This window comes from Heterocephalus glaber, unplaced genomic scaffold (genome assembly GCF_053883595.1).
Source record: "Heterocephalus glaber isolate CG9 unplaced genomic scaffold, H.glaber_assembly_v1.0 deba00001569, whole genome shotgun sequence".
Classification (NCBI taxonomy): domain Eukaryota; kingdom Metazoa; phylum Chordata; class Mammalia; order Rodentia; family Bathyergidae; genus Heterocephalus; species Heterocephalus glaber.
Genome location: NW_028258354.1, coordinates 10,705,637 through 10,726,258, shown reverse-complemented (window position 1 = coordinate 10,726,258; position 20,622 = coordinate 10,705,637). Strand labels below are relative to the sequence as shown.

Below are 20,622 nucleotides of genomic sequence, written 5' to 3'. Positions count from 1 at the left end.
AAAAATGATGAGAAATGGAAAAAATGGAAATAAAGTCTTTGTAAATAGGGAAGGGTGGAGGGTGTGAAGAGAGGGCTAGGAATGGGGAAAAAATAAGAACCAAGATGCATTATGTAAAGGTACAATTCCCAATGAGAAATGTAATTGTGTTGTATACCTACAATGTACCAATAAAAGAATTTAATAGAAAAAAAAAAGAAAAGAAACTTAAAATGACCAAACTGAATTGTATTGTCAACATATTCTCACACGTAAGAACTGAAAATATTTTCCTCATTAATATTTCTTTAGAAGAGTTTTGAAAACTTATTAACAGATGAAACAATTTGACTAAGTTTTCAAAACTCTAGGTCTACTACATTCAAATTCCTCATTTTCCTTCAACTTACTGGCTACCAGAACAGCCCACTCTATTTTTCACTGCCCGTATGCATTAACTGATTGTATTCTTTGATTTCCTTATCCTAGTGTGTAGATTCCTTTTTAACCACAGGTCCCAAAAGCGACACTAGCTGCTTTTTGTTCCTTGGAGGTTTTCCTCCTTTCAGGATAATTATATTCTGTTGTGCCTTTTATTATCGTGTCTTTTAGGATCTCCTAACCTTCTACACTCTTGGGCTTTATTTAATACTGAGCTCCCGCCTCAACCCTACACACTAAACCATGCTCATTAGGTTTCTTAATCCTCCATAATTTGCTTTCATGAAATCTTATACCTTTGAGTTGCTGTGTTCTATAAGCCCATTTCCTTAGTATAGCTATTCCAAGCAGTTCAAAATCAACAACCACTAAATATAAGCTTATGCATTTTCTCAGCTAACATGACTCTATAGAAAAAAATTGTTTTGAATGTTTATGGACCACGACACTATACCATTTAAGCTGGTATTTTATTTTCTAACCCAAACATTACCTGAGATGGTTAAAAGTGCAGAATTAGCCTACCAGTCATCCTTAACATATAGTTATTAACTTATAAGTATCAGGTTCTTCTCATTTAGAATAGAGCAGAATTAACAGTATTCTGATGTTGTATTAGTGATCAGTAAATTCTAACTATATCTTTGCTTTATATCCAGAATTCTGAAGAAGATAAAAACATCTTTTGCCAGTTATTCTGCTTTTCCAAATGGATTGTTTTTGAAAGACATGTGTGCATTCTGTACAGTCAACTCTGGGTCTTTCCAGATGCTCATTCTCTATTTTTTTTTTCCCTTCCTTTCAACTCATTACAAGCACCTTTCCTGAAGGGTATGTTCAGAAGGGCCAAAAAAGCATATATTTTCAATTTTTATTTTTAACTTCCTAGGAGCCTTGATTTTTTAAAAAATCCTGGTGGTGGATTGAAAGAGTTAATGGAGTTTCCAAAGGTGCCTAGCTTAATCTAGCAAAGTTTATACTTCAACCCTGTGCATGTTAACTTGTGATCCTCCCCATCGAGATGATAGAAAGCAAAGCCAGTAAGTTCTTTATTTAATTGGTTTGCATCCACACAGTGACCTCCGGGGCTCTGTTTATATAGCCTATCATGCAATATGCTCCACAGTTCTCTGCCTCTTTCAAAAGTATGTTTCTCCTGAGATTTGATATATGGCTTTCATGTTTAATCACTACATTAAACTCAATGCTCTGCTTCCTCCAGCATCAACTAACTTCCCTTCTTGGGAGGTGGGGAGAAGAGCACAGCTTCTTGCTACTTCTGAACATAAAAGGAAGTCTGTTTTACTCTATTAGTAAAATCACCAACTCCACATGATCCTAGGAAAGCAACATTATTACTACATCAACTAGGAAGCAGTGTTAAAATGGAAAGCTTAAAACGCCTTTAGAAAGAAAGTGGGCTCACTTTACTCAATTGACAAAGCCAGTCGACTTATAAATCAACAACAACAAAGGGTTTTTAATCAATATATAAATCAGTACAAAGAGACCATATCTAAATGGCAGCTAAAATTTCAACTAAATTAATTGTGAGGATAGAACATTGCTGGGATTCTCAGATCAGAATTAATTTTGATTGAAAGATATCTTAACTACACAATTCATCGTAAATAGAATTTTCACTCTCTTTATCTGAATGTGGACATGGAGGTGCCACAATCTTTTCCACAATTTGTATGTGACTCAAATTTCCAAGATAGATGAAAAGTGACCCATTTCAATAAGTTGAGACAAGATTTTTAGGTTTTAAAGATCACATAAATGTACATATTTCACTTCAAAATATTTCAAACAAAAATACAGATGAAATAAATACGGCAAAGTATTAATAATAGAACACTTTAGATAATGGTTATGTTGAGTGCTCAATGTACTTACTATCTTCTATTTTTAAATACAGTTGAAATTTATCATTATAAAATTTTTAACTTTATAAGAACAAGGAGGTTATTTATGGAATGCTTTCATACAAATAATTTATAAAATTCTGATTAAAATATTTATATTAATCTCTAGGTTGATCATTTAGTATACATTCAACAACTGAAATTTTTTACCATGTAGTAGCAATGAAAATATTCCTTTCTTCTTCCAGAATTTCATTTTACAGCCTGAAACTCATTTACACAAACTATATATGTGCTGTAAGCTCTGCATAAATTGGGTACTTTCACTGAAAAAAAAATAATGTGTATAAATACACATGCACATATATATGTCTTTACCTCTATATATACGTAAACATATATTTGTATATATATATACATATATACAGAGCTAGTTTACATTCTGTATTTGATGAATAGAGAATCTGAACCTATTAAAGTTCTACAATTAATTGTTCCAATATGCTACCTTATTTCTAATCAAAATTTTCATGATATAAAATGGCAAAATATACACTTCTCACTTCCTTTCTCACGATTCCTCATTCAACACTATGCTAAAAGAGGTTATAAGAAAAAATACCTGTTTCTTAATTTGAAACCATATGAATCTGCTCCATATTTTAATTCAAAATCAAAAGAATAACTAAACATTTAATCAGTATTCTCCATAAGGTTTTAAGAGTACAGAAATTTGTAGTTTTCAAAGACATGCAGATGTTGTTCATGACAGACATTTAAAAAAAAACTTGAAGAAAACAAGTGTCACAAGAATGAAAGATATGCATCTGTACAGATGTTATAACTATTTCTATGATAAATCCTAAGCTCTGGAACAGGAATTTAGCAGCACGTTTTAATTTGCATTTGAAAATTTGACATAAATTATCTGACTTTGACAATAGCTACCAAATATTTCAGTTCAGTGCACTTTTTCCAGATTTTACCTTTAGAGTGAGCCTAGTGGACTTTTCCCTTTTTAAAAGCTATATTCCAGATCTTGTACCCTAAAACCAGTTGCCAGCTTGATGTTTAGAGAATTAGTTCAGATCATAATGAAGTGAGTTCTTACTAATATTTGGTGACTGAATGGCAGAGATAAAGAAGACATGCAATTTTATACAAAAATTTACTCTTCATCAATTTTATTCATTTATGTCTTACTATACTTAGAGATGTTAACTACTGAAAAGTGAAAAAGACTTTCATTCAATTTTGAGACACCTTCTACAAATCAATAAAACAGGACAATGTCATCACACCAGTAGTCTCAATTTAGTAAACATTATTTATCAAAATGTTTATCTTGTACTATCACCGGCATATATAATTGAGGAGCCCCAAAATACACAAAATAGATGGAGTTCTGGAATCTTACTTCTTTTTTTTCTTTTTGGTATTGGGGATTCTTACTTCTTAAATTAGGTGATTTTGTTAACTTAAATATACAGATTTCATAGTTAAAGAGTCTCACCAAATTGGAGAAATTCATAAAACAATGCCATAAAAGATGAAGCTTATGAATAAAAGCATACTAGCTCCTTTTTTTTTTTTGGTACCGGGGATTGAACTCAGGACCATGGCACTTCCAGGCAAGTGTGGCACCACTGAGCTAAATCCCTGGCCCTGCTAGCTCCTTAAGAATATTATGAAAAGAAGTTACAGCATTTGGTTCTTCTGTAAATATAAGAAGCAAAAGCTTTCAAGTTAAATTATTGTGAAACTCATACCATATTAAGAATGTCATTTTTAAACTCAAAAAGTTGTATATTTTTCTGCAAATTATTTTCTCTTGTAATTAAAAAAAATTTTACTCCCAACAGCATAATTTGTTGTTTATCAACAGGGCATAATTTGTTGGTGTGGAACAGGAATCACATGCTGTGTTTTAATTATAAACACCATCAGAAACTCTGAAGTATACACAAATCTCAGCAAGTGACATAAAGACAAACTTGAGGATCACATAGCTATATTCATGCTTAAGGAGAAGAAAACATCTGACAAGGTTTATATGCCACTGTGAGCATATAAATGCTGTCTTACTAGATAGAAAACAATGGCTTAAAGTGATTTTAATTTTCCATCAGTACCCAATAAAACATAAAAAAAACTAAGTCATAGATAAATTTCTATTTCTATTGGCTGAAACTCTTTAGACTTTGCTGGATTAAATGCATCCATCACCTACATTTGATGACAAAGCACTTCCAGAGAATCTTCAAATTATCTGATATGGTTTGTCCATGGAGAAAATAATACTCTATTTTAATCTGTAAGTATGTACAACTCCCATCGTTGAACTGTGCTGATCTAGAATATTTAATGCTTACTGCAGAAATGTAAAGAATTCCTAAGTGAACATCTCAAATTATGATTTGGAGCACTCAATAGCCTTGCTTTCAGGAAAGGCTCATGTTTTGAAAAGAAACTAACCAGTCTGTTTAAAATCAAACTGTTTCTTAATCTGATAAATTACTCCTCAGAGAATAATGTAAATAAAATATACTCACAATAACATTATCAATGTAAACATACCTGAACCGGAGTCAAATTTGGTTTCTGACCTGCAAAGTGAAAAAGAATTTTTATAATGTAAAAATTGTTTGTAAAATAACAAGTTATTTTATGGAAAAATGTAATAGAGATTTCTGTATATTGGTGATGAAATAAAATGTTTTTCTACAGTGTAAATATATATTTAACAATTTTAAATGCATGAATTATCATAGGTCCCCTAAATATGCACATATCAGTAAGTGATAACACAGTATGGAAAAAGTAACTTTTTCAGCTGATTTTTGAGTGAAAAGAGGATAAATTTTCTTTAAATACACCCAGTATCTATAAATTATTTGTTTTGGTAATATAATAAAACAATAAAAAACCCAAATCTATAATTATACTGTTTTACTTTATCAAAGATTTCCAATTACTTAACACCAAGTAATTTTTCACTAGGTTCTTAGGTCACAACAAATGAACCTAGTAACCCCATACATTTAATAAGAAGGAAAAAAACTGAGCCCTTGTGGGAACATTATGCTTCAGATATAGGTTAATACTAGTTGTAAATTCAGAAGCCTTTGAAGCTCTCAGTTTGGCTGTGGGAAAGCTTCTGCTGGGTAATTACTCTCAAGACGCCGCTGATGTGCTGTCAAGCAGAATTAACCCTGTGACTAGGCCTATCTACACAGACTACTATAAGACAGCATTGTCTATATCTAGCTCTCAAACCAATTAGTGGGCATGCTCCAGTCGGATTTATATCACACATTAACAATCAATAGTATATATGTTCACAGCTGCCACAGCAAGATACAAAAACGGAGCAGCAGGAGTCCTGTTAAAGGATGTTACATTGACAGAGAAGCTTTTTTTCCTGGGGAAATGTAGTTAACTAACTGGGAAAGGAGATTTCTTTGAAATTATGCCAGGGTACCAAAGCACTTTTGGAAGTAGTGGCTTTCTTCACTTAAATTAGCTTCAAAGAAAAAGTCATCAAAGAGGATGAAGGAGGATAAGCAAGACGCTTCTTTAATCATAAAAATTCATTTTCTCAAGTACTTTCAAAGTTTCACCTGATATTTAAACACAAAATATATGAATATATAATGATAAATATATAGAATTGCAACTATACTTTTCAATTACACACACACACACACACACACACACAACTGCAATCATAGTTTTCAATTATCACCACTGTAATCTAGGTCCACATTTTCCCAAACCCAATCCTATCCCAATTCTCCCAGTCCTTCTACATTTCCCTGCCTCCTATCTCAGGAGCAACCTATTTTTCCTTTTTATCCTTTCCAGTTCTGGAAAGCCCTGAACTTACTTCCCCTGTGATTCCACCATCTCTGTTAGCAACCCTAATGACACTTAACACATGTCCCCCTGCCTTCCTTATCTATCTGCCCCTCTAGACTGCAGCCACACCTTACTAACCTTGTAGTCACAGGACCTATGGAGTGCCTGGTGCTTGTGTTTGGATATCTATTAAGGGAAATTCCTGCATCTACACATAGCCTGTGTCCTCTCAGCACATAGAAAAGTCAGAGCTGTTGTTTCTTCTCTGTGTGCTAAAATGCATTTTTTTATTTCCCCTGAAGCCAAGCTGTATTAGTTATTCTTGCTCCCTACCATATCTTCAATGTCTGGCTTTCTATAGCTTCCTCCTCTCTTCAGCACATAAATGATCCAGAATATTTCTAAAGCCCTACAGTACTGAACATTCAAAAGAATATAGCTACTCTATTAATAATTAAAACATGAAACAGAAGTTAAAACTATAAGGTTTGAGAATAGGGAAAATTGTTCCTATTGTATAAGTTAAATAAGATTTCCATGAAATTTTACATACACACAGGAAATACAAAGCACTCCTCTATTTTACTATGGAGTATGATCATTTCTCCTTGAGAAATCCTCATAAATTCTCCTTGATGAAAGTAAGTAAAATATAAATAGGAACAAATAAATAGCAAGTGCAAAAAAATACAATAATGTGGATTATACAACAAAGACCAACAGGAATATTCCTTCATTTATTCTAACCATATTTCTTCTATGCGTAAAATAAATAATGATGTATAATATATTTGCATCTTCAAAGACACCCATTTTATCCCTAAATTACATACTCATATCTAAGCTTAAAATTATTTAACCAGTTTTTTTGGTTATAACAAAAGATAGTGATTATAGCACTGACGATTACTGTTGTCTAGCATTCATTCTCTTCTTTCTCATTTTAGAAGAAGAATCTTCTGAGTTTTAAATGAACACATGGATGCTTGGTAAGATAAGATTTCTACACTATTTCCCATCTCTTTTATGGTTAGTTGTGATCATGTAAACTACTTTGCACTAGGCCCCACCTCTTAGAGGCTTCACCATTTGTACACCACCACATTGGGACCAAGACCCCAGCACATGAACCTTTAGAGAACACACTCAAACCATATCCAAATCATAGCAAGGCTTAAACTAAAATTTCCAAATATTTAAGGCTAAAAACGAACATTTTATGAATTTTATAGCAGAAAGGGAAGGTACTAAGAGAATTCAAGTATTGTTAATATTTTTGATAATACTTTTTAAATAATTAAAATACATAATATATGTAGTCTTTTGATAACAGAACTGAAGATTTTCAGAAGACTCAGTTGGGCAGTTTTAGTCTTCTGGTTAGAGTTGTATACTTTTGGACAGATTTATAAAACTACCGCTTTCTATTTACAGAGAATAACCCATTATCTTTAAAATGTCCATGTGAATTGAAGTCAAAAGATTTATTTTACCTTTTGAGGAATCCATAAAGTCTCATGAACCACTGCTTCTTGCTCAATGTTCAATTGTATCAAAAATGTTAAAATGGGAATTGTGTAAGTATGAACTGTGGGTTAATGAAGTCAGGGCTCCAAAAGATTTCAGACAACGTGTAGGAAAGGGAGGGTGATGCTCTTAACTGTTTTTAACTAACAATTCTATATGCTATGATGGCAACTAACAATTCTAGCTGCAGAAAATCATCAGAGGGAAGGAGCAGGAGTGACAGAATGACTTTTTCTGTAAGTGCATTACATGTGGCAATTCCCTAGCAGATTTTCTAGGACAATCTCAGTCAAACAATCTATCAGATTGTCTGTTTGGGCATGGAAATGTTTTAGAAATTCCAATATTTCAGGGTCCTAGTAAAAGTTTAAGAATTTCTTCTTATCCTTAAAAGTAACCCACAGGGAAAAAAAAAGCAAATCACAGGTCTTATTACTGAGACTAGTAATAACAGTAGTGAATATTTACATGCCTTCTTAAAGTTACATAAATACAATACACTTCCTCTATTAGGAAAGCTCCATCTTCCCAATCTAGTATATCTTTATTGCCAACCGTTGGCCACCTAACTTTTAAAGTTTTCCCCATATATTAGGTTAATTAAAAATTCTTTGAAGAAGCATAACCAGACTACATTAAATCTTTTTAGTTCGATAGCACCAGTAACTCCTTTCTTGCACTCATATGAGCTGTAATATAAATTTGTTCATATTGTTATTTGATCATATTGGAAGAGTTCAAAAACAGTAGCAGACACTATTAATTACCTATGTAACTAATAGCCTACCTAAGTCTCTCTTTCCCTCAATTTTTGAAGGGTACTTAAACTCTGCCCACTCCAGGGATGAATTATAATTGAGCTAAGCCAATCATGCTAACCCTACTTTTTGTCAGTGACTAGTTCAAGAATAAGCACTCAAGTGGGTTCTGAGAATGAAAAAGTAAGGTGCAATCTCTGGGTGATATTTCTTGGAAAAGCCATTCTTAATGAAAAGAAGATGATTAAGGGAGAAGGTCCATTTTCTACTCTCCCTCTTTCTTGCCTTCAGAATTACCATGTAAGGATATTGGCTTAGAACTGCTGTAACAATCTTGCAAAGCTGAAGAAAAGGCCAAGAGAATCTTTAAAATGCCACCCCAGAACTCTTATATAATTCTAATACCATATCAGTCTTTTCTAGAGTTCTTGTTAAGTACCTCAGCTATGTGGTCAAAGCTAATATCAAAAGTGACATCTTATTGTAGTATATACCCTTGAGATGTGAATATGGTGTGTTATCTCTGCATTTTTCCTCCTCAAAATCCATAACCTTGGTCAAAAACACCAGATATATCCTAATACAGAGACACTCTACAAAATACCTGACCAGTATTCCTCAAAACCATTGAGGTCTGAAAAATGAAAGAGGTTGAGGCAAAACAATTTTCAAGGTCCAGGCCAACCTGAGTGATTTAATGAGATCTTGTGGCAAAATAAAAAATTAAAAAACATGAGATAGCTCTGTGCTGGAGTGTCCCTGGGTAAGAAACTGTCACAGAAAAGAGAAGAAAGGAGATGTGAGGACTACATATTATGTGACAGCTTAAATAGGATCCTGAAACAGAAAAAGGATACTAACTGAAAACAAAGGAAATCTGGGCGGGGGATTTAGCTCAGTGTCACCACAGCTGCCTCGAAAGCCCAAGGTCCTGAGTTCAATCCTCGTACCAAAAAAATTAATTAGTTAATTAAAAAAAAACACACAAAGGAAATCTGAATAAAGGATAAACTTTAGTTAAAAACAATATTTAAACATTAGTTCATAAATTGTGACAAATACACTATACTAACAGAAGATGTTAATAATCGGGGAAACTGAGTGAGAGAGTATGGGAGAACTCTGAATTTTTCCAATTTTTCAGTAAATCTAAAATTGTTTTAAATTTTTTTATTTTAAAATGCCAAAGAAATTAGACTATTACAGTAATTCAGGTCAAGCACAATATAGTTGATGGTGCTTAGCCTATAGCAGTAGCAATAGACATGGCGAAGAGTCAGACTGAAGGTGCACAGAGAAAAATCCAGTGAGGATTAATCTGCGGGTGAGAGAAAGAATGTTAAGGGTGACTCTTCACTTCTTTGCTCAATGAACAGGGTAGATAATGAATAGTCCCTTTGTTTATACATGGGGAAAGGAGGGAAGAGTAGGCTTTGTTGCTTTAGGGTCATTTGTCACTTCTATTTATTGCTAATTTCTAATTTATTCTTGTGAGCTGATAGGATCGATAAGAAAATTTCAGACTCTATGGTCCCATGGGATTTCAGATTTGGTATAATTTTCTTAGCTTTTTGTTTTGTTTTTTAATTATAGAAATGCTAAAACCCTACTTTGTAATAGAAAAGTAGAAAGTACTTCCTTGATAAAAGGTAGTCTAAGATGTTTCTTGACCTAATTTTGGGACAAAATACTACAAAAGACCACTGGTTGCACAGGCCCAAATCAATGACTCTAGAAGATGCATGACTATCCAAAATTGCATTTGTTTTTGAAAAGCGCAGAATAAAAAGTTTGGAAATCTACACTTTTAAATTCTCCAGGTGAAATTTTGTTTATTTTTTCATAAAATAAAAAATAAGAAAAAGGTAAATTTCACGTAGTCAGTAAAATTGCACTCCATTAAATCTCCAAGAAAAATTCATACGAAAGACAAATATGCAATGTTAAGAAGGCTTTCTTCAAATCTGGAAACTATGAAGTGTTCACTGCAAGGTCTAAACATGAATTAAGTCATGGTCACTCAAAGGCTTTTATAGAGTGCTCACTTTGTGCAAAGCACCCTAACTGAAAGTGGAGAGCTTGTTTAAGATCAACAGTTTGAACCTCAGTCAAGAGCAAATGGGTAGCCAGTTAATATTGGAGGATGCATGTATAAGTGGCCAGTCAGTGCTGCTTGATTTCTGAAGTTGAATGGGTCTTTGCACCCTGTGTAAATTCTGCCTTCTGGGTGGTCTTCCAGAGTAATCTCAAAGAACCAATACCCTGGACATACTGAGTTAATTTATGCTTATGTAGACTATGACGCATGTGGCTGCCATTAACACTATATACTTAAGTGAGTACCTAGAAATAAAATGTGCAAATCTTCTCCAGCATAAAGCAAACTTTCCTAAGAGCAGAAAAATTGGAATGACCACTGAAAAACAAATCAAGACATAAATTAACAAAAGTGTATTTTGTTCCCAAGCACAATGCAAGGTAATAAATATAAAATATGAGTAGCACAAGGAACCCAGCCAGCTAATTCATGACCATAAAAAATAGGACTGATAAAACAAATAGAGTTATCTCATTTGATACTGATTCTCTTTTCCTTTATCTATTCATAGGTGATGGTATAGAGCAGGAGTAAAAAGTTCAAATACCAAAAATAACAGCAGTAAGGGCTGCTAATTATTAAACTCCTACTGTATGCCAAGCACTTATACACAAGCAAAGAAACAAGTTAATTTTAAAAAGAACTGAAAATGAAAACTCATCTCAGAGATGGGCAGTTGTCAATCTAAATTTTTTTCCATTACCTATCTCCTAGAAGGAGGAAACTTAATCTTTTCTAAACCTTATTCAACATGCCACTTAAATCTCTCATTCCAACTTTAAGTATTTTACCACATCGTCTCCATTTAGGCTTGGGTATAAAAACACAAGAAAAGGAAAAAATGGAAACAAAGTCTTTGTAAATAGGGAGGTATGCAGGGGTTGAAGGGTGGACAGGGGAATGGGGAAAAAAATAAGACTCAAGAGGGCTGGGGATTTAGCTCAGTGGTTTCACTGCCTGCCTCAAAAGTGCAAGATTCCAAGTTCAATTCCCATAACAAAAATAAATAAATAAATAAATAAATAAATAAATAAGAATCAAGATATATCATGTAAAGGCACAAATTCCCAATGATGAATGTCATCATATTGTATACCTAAAATGTACCAATAAACTTAACGAATTTTTTAAAAACATGAAATCATATCCCAACATCTTCGCAATTTTTCACTACTACTTCTATTGAAATTTTTTTTCTAATATTGCCAAATCAGAGGACTGGTTCTTTTTCTGAGTCTCAGCAGCATTTAACAGCCTTGTTCATTCCTTCCTTGATATTCACATATTTAGCTTTGGCCTTTATACTAAAACTTAAGTATCCTCCTTGTCTACATTAGTATTTCCCCTTGTGTATTATCAGGAACATTAGCCTCACAATACGTTCTTCAGTTAAGAAAAGATTCTGTAGCCAAAAATTTTTGAAAATGTTACATGCTATATTCCACACTTGGAGCTCTATAATAAATATTAGTGTGTTGTATGCTCCATGAATTATGCTGAGGCAGTCATTTGACTCATTTGAACTCAGTGTTTCTCAATAAGCAATTCCTTTTCTCCTAGGTAAGGCACTCTTTTTTGCATACAACACATACTAATGTTATGTAACTAGCATTATATAGAAGCAATATTCTAATGAAACAAATGCTCAGTAGAACACACTTAAGAGAACACTAATTTAGATTAAAAGTCTCAAATGTATCAGGTTTCCAAAGCTGAATTTATTATCTTTCCTCTCAAACTAGATTTTAACCACCAATTAATCTTTAGCAACAACTTTTTCACCAATTTCAGACATTTTAACCAACATTCAGACAGTTGATAAGTCTTTTCAGCTATTAGTGACTGTTGTTTATAATACTTGTTACATGGCTATTACCATCACCAAACTTCATCGAATCTGATGGGACATGATGGTACATGCCTATAATCCCAACATTCTGAGATGCTTAGTCAGTATGATCACAAATTCAAACTCAGCCAGTATAATTTGGCAGCTTGCAAGAACCTGTCTCAAATTAACAACAAAACAATTTTAAGAGCTAGGACATAGCTCAGTGCAAAGGCCCTGAGTTCAATCCCCAGTATTACAGAAAGAAGAAGGCAGAGGCAGAGGACTAGAAAAAGAAAAAGTATAAACACTTCTAGTCTGATAGTAACCAAACATAAGAAATATGGAGGAGTTTTATTTTTAAAAAAGGAGTCTCAGATCCAACACAATCTTGCTGAGTCAGAATTTGGGGGAGAGGGGCTTGGAATTTGAAGTTCTAATGAACAGCCAGACTGATAAATTATTAAAGTCATCTATGACAGCTCCATGACTTTTCTGTTTGAACTAGCACTGTCAGTTCTTTTTTATCATTTATTTAAAATGACATGGTTTTTAGGCTCTTATCTACCAGTTGCTCTTTTTCTGAATGTACTTCATTATGTCTATTAATCTTTTAAGTGAGGGTCTCATACTGAACCATAGAGTGCTCTGGATATAGGGTGGGCAGTTTGTGACAGACTAGGACTATCAATTATTAATTCATAATTGTCAATTATCAAAGATTATCAATTACCTATTTTCTCCTTTATGCTGGACAAGCAAAATCACTCTCCTCCCTAAACCATCCCTTGCAGTAAGTTACTAGTAGTTAATCAACAACAATCTGCAATAACCACCAGAATATGAACCTCAGCAAACACAAAAACACTTTCCAGGATTTTAAAGAAGCACTTATCCAATTGATCTGTGATCTCTATTCTAAATATGCTGCATGCTTCCTTTTTATTGATCAACTTTACTCCTGAAAGCTGCTATTTATACCAATCCTTACATGGTTGGTTATCAATACTTCACATTTTACAGTGGTTAGTGTTTTTAATTCTACTTACAAAACATTTTAACATTATTTACTTAATCTTCTCAAAATTCCTATGATGCAGGCATTATCTTCATCTTACTAATGAAGACTTCTAGAGATTAAGTAGCTTATTCAAAGTCACACACATTAAAGTTGTGACTTTAATCCTAGTTGTATTATACCTTAATCATAGCTTTCTCCACTTTAAAATCCAAGTACAGTTACACAGCCATCATCAGAAAATTAGCACCAATTAGCACCAGAGTGTGACAGTTACCAGATACTAAATTACTGACTAAAAAGACTAATCATCCAGAACACAAGGAAGAATTATATATACAGAATTATAAATACAGAAGCTGAGGAAGAAGCACCTAAGGGGCCCAAACAGACGGGAATGTCGGTCTTAGATCCACCTAATACTACCAGTGTTACCTTAAATAAAATGGATACCGTTTGTGATCTTTTTTTGGTATTTAGGTCATTAAGAGTAAAGGAAGTAATTTTCCTTAAAGTACTTAGCATAGTGCTTGGTACATGATAAGTCCCCAATCAATGGTTGCTTTAAAATATCACCAAGTCAAACATGAGAAAGTTTATAAAACAAGTCTGTTTGGAAATAAATACAAATATTTTCACCTTGGTGTCTCATCTTTCATCAATTACCTCCAGGCTTCTGAGATTAGGATGATGTGAAACTATGGAAGATGGAATTCAAAATGGTGACTGGAGGCCAAGAGAGCATAAGTCAATAGAAGATGTGAGCAGTCTGAGCTCCCAGTGGGCACCTTTCCAGGATGTTACATTAGTCTGTTTACTACTGATATAGCAAAATAGCTGAGGCTGGGTAATTTTTAAAGAAAGGGTGTTTATTTAGCTCACAGTTCTGGAGGTACCAGGCTGTGGTACCAGGTTCTGCTTGGCTCTGGTGAGGGCTTGCTTAATTGTTTCTCAACAGAAATGAAATCACATACTAAAGCAGGAAGTCAGAAACTGGAGAGGAGCTCTTTTTTTTTCATAACAATTCATTTTCTAAGAAACTAGCCATGTTTCCAATAGAACTACCTTAACCCAGCCCCTCAATGTCCCAATCATCTCCCACTACATTTCACCTCTTAAAGGTTTCACCATGTCCGAACACTGCCATACTGAGGACAAAGTTTCTAACACGTGGACCCACAGGAGACACACTCAAACGATATGCTAACCAGAGCAGTTATCATCACCATTACCAGTCACATAGGAGTAAAAGATAATAAAAAGAAACAACAACTTAAAAAGAGCTGGTAGTGGGGAAAGTATCTCCCTGGGGTATAAAGAGATGAGCAAGATGGATTTAGGCCCCAAATAAATTTGGAATCCCATTCCACTCATTCTTTCAAATTACCACTGTGAAATGGTAAATTTGAAGTTAGAGAGATGATTTTTCAAACTATTTTCCAAAATAAATTATTCAAAATTTGTAATAAATTGAGCAAATGTTATACTAAAATAGTTAATATTTTTCATATTACTCAAAAATATAGGCTCGTTCTAGAAAAACCAAAAAATATAGATAATAAAAAAATCACTTCTACCATCCAGAGATAATTACTGTTAAAATTTGGTGCCTAAATTCCTCAACTGTTTACTATTCATAATATATTTATATATGCATATTTTATGAATATAGGATCACATATCAATTTTACTTTTCAAATTTTAAATTTATTTTAAACTCCTTTCCAGATAACTATTTGTGCCCTATTATTTTAATACCAGAGGTATATTTACCATTTAGTTCATTTATCTAGATGCCTATGTTAAACATTTAAATTATTTTTTGCTACAGTGTCTAAAACCCTCTGAGTCTCTGGAGTACTGAGTGCCTTTTGTGAGCTAATAAGATGAATAGTAGCTGGAAGCTGCTAAGTAGCTTTAGCATAGTGGTTACTATGTATTAGTCAGATTTCCCATTACTGGAACAAAATAATCAACACCCACAAATGAAAAGAAGAGAGGTTTAATTTGGCTCACAGTTTAGAGGATTTAATTTATGGGCAGCTGGCTCCAGGGCAGAAACAATATGGTGGAAAGGCATGATGGATCAAATGTTCTTACCTCATGGCAGCCAGGAAGCAGAGAGAAAAAGGAGGAACAAGGGACAAGAATATATCCTTCTGGGTCATGCCCTTAGTGGCCCACCCCCAACCCAGTCCCACACAGTCTGCACATTCAGCCATTAACTCATCAGTGTATTAATCCACTGATGAGTACAGCACCCCATGATCCAATCACCCTCCAACTTCCCCACTTGTGAATACATGAGATTGGGGGTGCCTTTGAGATTTAAACCATAACATTCTACCCCAAAAGGCTCAAATACATCTTATTATGGAAAATGTGTTCAGTCCATCTCTAAGAGCTGCCAAAGTCTTAACAGTTCCAGCATTGTTGAAAAGTCCAAGTCCAAAGTATCCTGTGAGACTCAAGGTAAACTTTTAGTTGTGAGCCCCTGTGAAAACTGAAAAGAAAGTTAAACCTTTCCAACATACAATAGCACGGAGTAAACATTCCCAGTTCAGAAGGAAGAAATAGTGGAATAGAAAGAAATTAGACCAAAGCAAGACTGAAAACCAGCAGGGAAAACATTAAATCCTGTAGCTCCCTGTCCAGCACCCAGGGCAGGTTGTAGCAAGAAGTAAACTCCAAAGTTTGGGCAGCCCTGCCCACATGGCCATGCTGGTTCAACCCACATGGTCTCTCTACTGGGCGGGCCCCACTCACTTCCTATGGTTTTCCTCAGCAGACAGTCCATATTCTTAGACTGTTACCATCTTGCTGGGGTCTCCACTGCACCTTAAACTTCACTCTTACAGCTTCATGCATCACTCTCTCACAAGCATATTGTCTGATCTTCTAGGCCTTCCTCTGAAATCAGGATAGAAGCCTCCATGACCCCACAACTCTTACATTCTTCATGCCTGAAAAACTGGCACCATGTGAATGATGCTACAGTCTGCCATCAAGTCAAACAGTGGCCTGGCCCCTTTGGATCACAGCTTCAGTACCCTCTTAGTACTTGGATGGCTGAACTCAGGGGAAAACTTCCCTAGGTATCCCTGGATGAGCAGCACACACTGGGGCTCTCTTCTCAAGACAAAGCCTTTCAAATGAGTTTACCCTTTTATATCCTTGAGCCTATGAAAGGGTGAGGTCTGGCCAATTCTTGAGATGCCTTTAAGCCATCTTTCCTATTGATCTGCTGTAAAGTACTTGGCTTCTTTTTAATGCTACTTTTCAGCAACCAAGCTCTTCTTGGCCTCACCTTTGTAGGCATTTCCTTTCTGGCAAAACTGAAAACTTATCACAAACTTAGACTCCACTTTCTGCTCCTGATTTTTATTGTAAGCCTGGCTAAAAGCAACCAGAACTACCCTGCCACAGCCTGAACACTGGGGTGCCTTAAAATTCCTCTATCAGATTAGATAGCACACCACCTTTAATTAAGTCTCACACAATCTTAGGACACACACAAAATGTAGACAAAATTTTGCCAGAATGAAATATACATGGCTTCCAACTGTGTTTCCAATATAGGCTTTGTTCCCAATTAAAATCCATTAGCCTGTTTTATTTATATTCTTATATTCTCTTTTGTTTATATTCTTATCAGTATTCTGGTCTGCTGAGATCCTATCAGAATACACATCAAGCTTTGCTTACAGCATTCTAAGGCATCTCTAGCCAGCATCTCCAAACATTCCAAAATCCTCCTGCACACCATTCACAACGGCTTCTAAGCCAAATAGTCAAGTCTAGTCATAGCAATGATGCCACTTCTGGTACCAATTTTCTGTGTTAGCTTCTCCATCACTGATATAAAATGCCAAACACCCACAATTTCAAGGAGGAAAGCTTTAGTTGGGCTCATGGTTTTAGGGGATTCAGTTTATGGTCAGCTAGCTGGGTCTAAGGCAGAAATGCCATGACGGAAGGCCATAGCAGAGGAAAGCTGCTCACTTCAGGGCAGCTAGAAAACAAAGTGAAAAGGGAGAAGTAGGGACAAAATATACCCTTACAGGTCATACCCAACAGTGACTTGCTTGTTTTGACCAAGCCTCATCTCCTAACAGTACATTCAGCCATGCATTCATCAATGGATTAATCCACTGATAAGTACAGCACCCCCATGGTTCAAACACCTTCAAAAAGCCCCACTTCTGAATACATGAGTTTTTTGGGGGACATTTTGGACCTAAATCATAATAGGCTGAGCACAGGAATGGTCAAAACATGATTAGAGGGCCGGGGATTTAGCTCAGTGGTTCTACAGCCTGCCTTGCAAGCTCAAGGTCCTGAGTTCAATCCCTGGTACCAAAAAAAAAGGAAATATGATTAGAAAATTAGAACTTTCAGAGCTATCCTCCAATCTCTGTGGAATGAAGATTAAGTTGATCACCAATGCTCAATGGTTTAATCAATCATGCTTACACAATGTGGAATTCATAATACAAAAGTGCTGGAATGGGGAGCTTGTAAATAGTTGAAGAGATGGAGGTTTCAGGAGGGTGATATACCTAAATAGGGTAAGGAAGGTCCCTGATTTTTCCCACGTATCTTGCCCAATGCATCTCCTTCATCTACCTGTTCATCTGTATTCCTTGTAATATCCTTTATAATAAAACAGAAAATACAAGTATTCCATGAATTTTATAAATTGCTCTAGCAAATTAGATGAAATTGAGAAGGGGTCATAGCTGACTGTTCAAGAGCACAGGTAATATAACCTTGAGCCTACAAATGATATCTGAAGGAGGGAGCAATTTTACAGGACTACACCTTAATGTTTGGGATCCAACATTATTTCCAGGTAGATGGTGTTAGAATTGAATTAAATTAGAGGACACCCACCTGACATCTGCTGGAGAACCAAGTGGTTCTTGATGTGGGGCAAGCTCTGCACCTCAGTCACAGAAACATTTTATGTTGTGTTGTTCTGAGTGTATGACATGAGGAAAAAGCACTTTGCTATTGTTTTTACTATATCCTTACATTTTGTGTCAGAAGTATTATATTGATGTTATTTTAAATGCTGACAGAGAACAGTATAAAATGGTTTGTTTTTTTCCTTCATATCCTTACAGATGGCTTCTTAGGTGTGGTGAAAAACAGTATTTTACTTCTACTTATTTATTAACAGCATTTTTTAAACTTAAGGATGCATTTTTAATTTTTATAGCTTTCCTGGGCATTTATTTAACTGATTACACTTTTCCTCATATGTCCCAGTATTAAACCATTTCTATATCCTTGAAATAAACCTTGCCTTGTCATGGATGTCACTTATTCAATATATAACTATATTCCTTTTACTTAACTATCTTAAGACCCTTACTTATATCTATTTTTGTAAGTCAGATTGTTCTATAGTGTTTCTTTGGGGATAATGTCTTATGTCAGATCTTGGTTTCAGGGATAGTTTACATTTCCCAAAGAAGCTGATAAGCTTTCATCTATTTCCTATAATTGACATAGCTTATAACAGCACGTGAACAATGTTTTTGATAACTCAGCTTTATTCAGGGTCTTGAGTCTTAACTCTTCTTGAGTCCAGGCATGTATTTTATTTTCTCTGAGACTTCTAATTTATTAGGATAGAATTATACATATTATTCTCTTACATGAAAATGATTTTTTCATATCTTTTCTTATTCTACACTCGTTACTAATATTTATGTTCACTTTATTAATCATATAGGAAGTCAATCTCTTAAATTTAACAATGCTAAACTTTTATTTTTCAAGTTAATTTATTTGGTTGATTTTAAGATTTTTGTCCCTGACTTCATTTTCAGCAGTTTTGCTGTGATGTACCTAGATGTGGTATTCTTTGTATTTACCTTTTTAAAAAAATTTTAGCGCTTTTTGAATTGATGGCTTGATATTTTTTTTCTCAGTTTAGGAAAATTCTTAGCTATTATTCCTTCCAATACTGCTTCTTTCACATTGTTTCCTACCCTTCTGTGGCTATAATTTTGGCATGTTATATCCAAAACTGTGTAACATATTTTCTTGTATTATCATATTTTATTTTTTAGGTCTCTTAGTTTCAGTCTGGGTACTTTCTTTTGACCCGTTTTCTAATCACTAGTCTGATCTTTTTCTATTTCCAATATGTTTTTAAATTCATCTCTTGTGTTTATAATTTGTTATTGCACTTTCAGCTCTAAAACTTTTATTCTTAATAACAGATTCCATATCTCTGATAAAATTCTCCATCTTATCTATTTCTTGAATATATTATTCACAATTATTTTAAAGTCTGCTGATAAGTACTTAGATATCTAGACTATCTGCATGTGCTATTTTTATAAATTTATTTCTCATGATCTTTTATTTTGGTATAACTGGTAATATCTTATGAATGGCAGACATTATACGTGAAAAATTATGGTTGATATAATCTTCTAGAGAGGATTCATCTTATCCTCTGATAGACAGCTGTTGTAGGAAAGGAGGCAGATCACCTCAATCCAACTTACCTTCATTACAGTAAGGTAATAAAATTTGAGACCCCATTGCTAACATTTTAGAAATATTTTGAGCCAGTTGCTAAATATGGCCATCATTAAAAATAAATTATATAAACTTAATAAATTATAGTTTAAAAGGCAATAAATATTTAAAATTCACCATTCCCAGTCATTTAACTAAAATTACATGTTATTTACAACATACATAGAAATACTGTTATAGAAATACTATTTTATAGTGTTACTACACATCTTTTCCCATCTCCACATTTGGTGGTGTCACATTTGTACCTGAAATAACCCAAGGGCAAAGTATTTCTACTAAAAAAATAAGCAAACACTATAAATCAGAGCGTATATTATTTTGTTGAGTCAGAGCTTGATTTACTGTTTCGTTGACAACCTAAATTATTTGTTCTCAAATGGATGTGATTTTGTCTCTGAGGGCATATTCTATGCCTACACAAATTTTTGTTGCTCACAGCTGGGGAGAAGCAAACAGGATGCTTCTCTCATATAATGAGAGATCAGGAATACAACTAAACATCCTACGGTATATAGGGTGACTCTGTACAACAAAGAATTATCCAGTTGACAATGTCAATAGTGCTGAAATTGAGAGACCATTTGCTGATAGCTCTTGTACTTAGTGTTAAGTCTTGGTCTAGAAAATCTGGAATCTTTACCTCTTTTCACTTGTTTAGAATAGGCAAATGCCTAAAGACAGAAGGA

The 20,622-nt window shown here is 34.3% G+C and overlaps 1 protein-coding gene across 10 annotated transcripts in view; it reads right to left on the bottom strand.

The window, feature by feature from the left end:
* Msrb3 (methionine sulfoxide reductase B3) overlaps positions 1-20,622 on the bottom strand; it is a 180,664-nt gene that overhangs the window by 85,549 nt on the left and 74,493 nt on the right. For 9 of the 10 annotated variants that reach the window (XM_087192251.1, XM_087192250.1, XM_087192249.1 and 6 more), the window contains one exon: positions 4,866-4,894. In XM_087192251.1, coding sequence (XP_087048377.1) covers positions 4,866-4,894 — 29 coding nt within the window. Of the gene's footprint in view, positions 1-2,477; positions 2,615-4,865; positions 4,895-20,622 lie in introns of those variants that run through there. The other variant, XM_087192252.1, reaches the window with a different exon arrangement.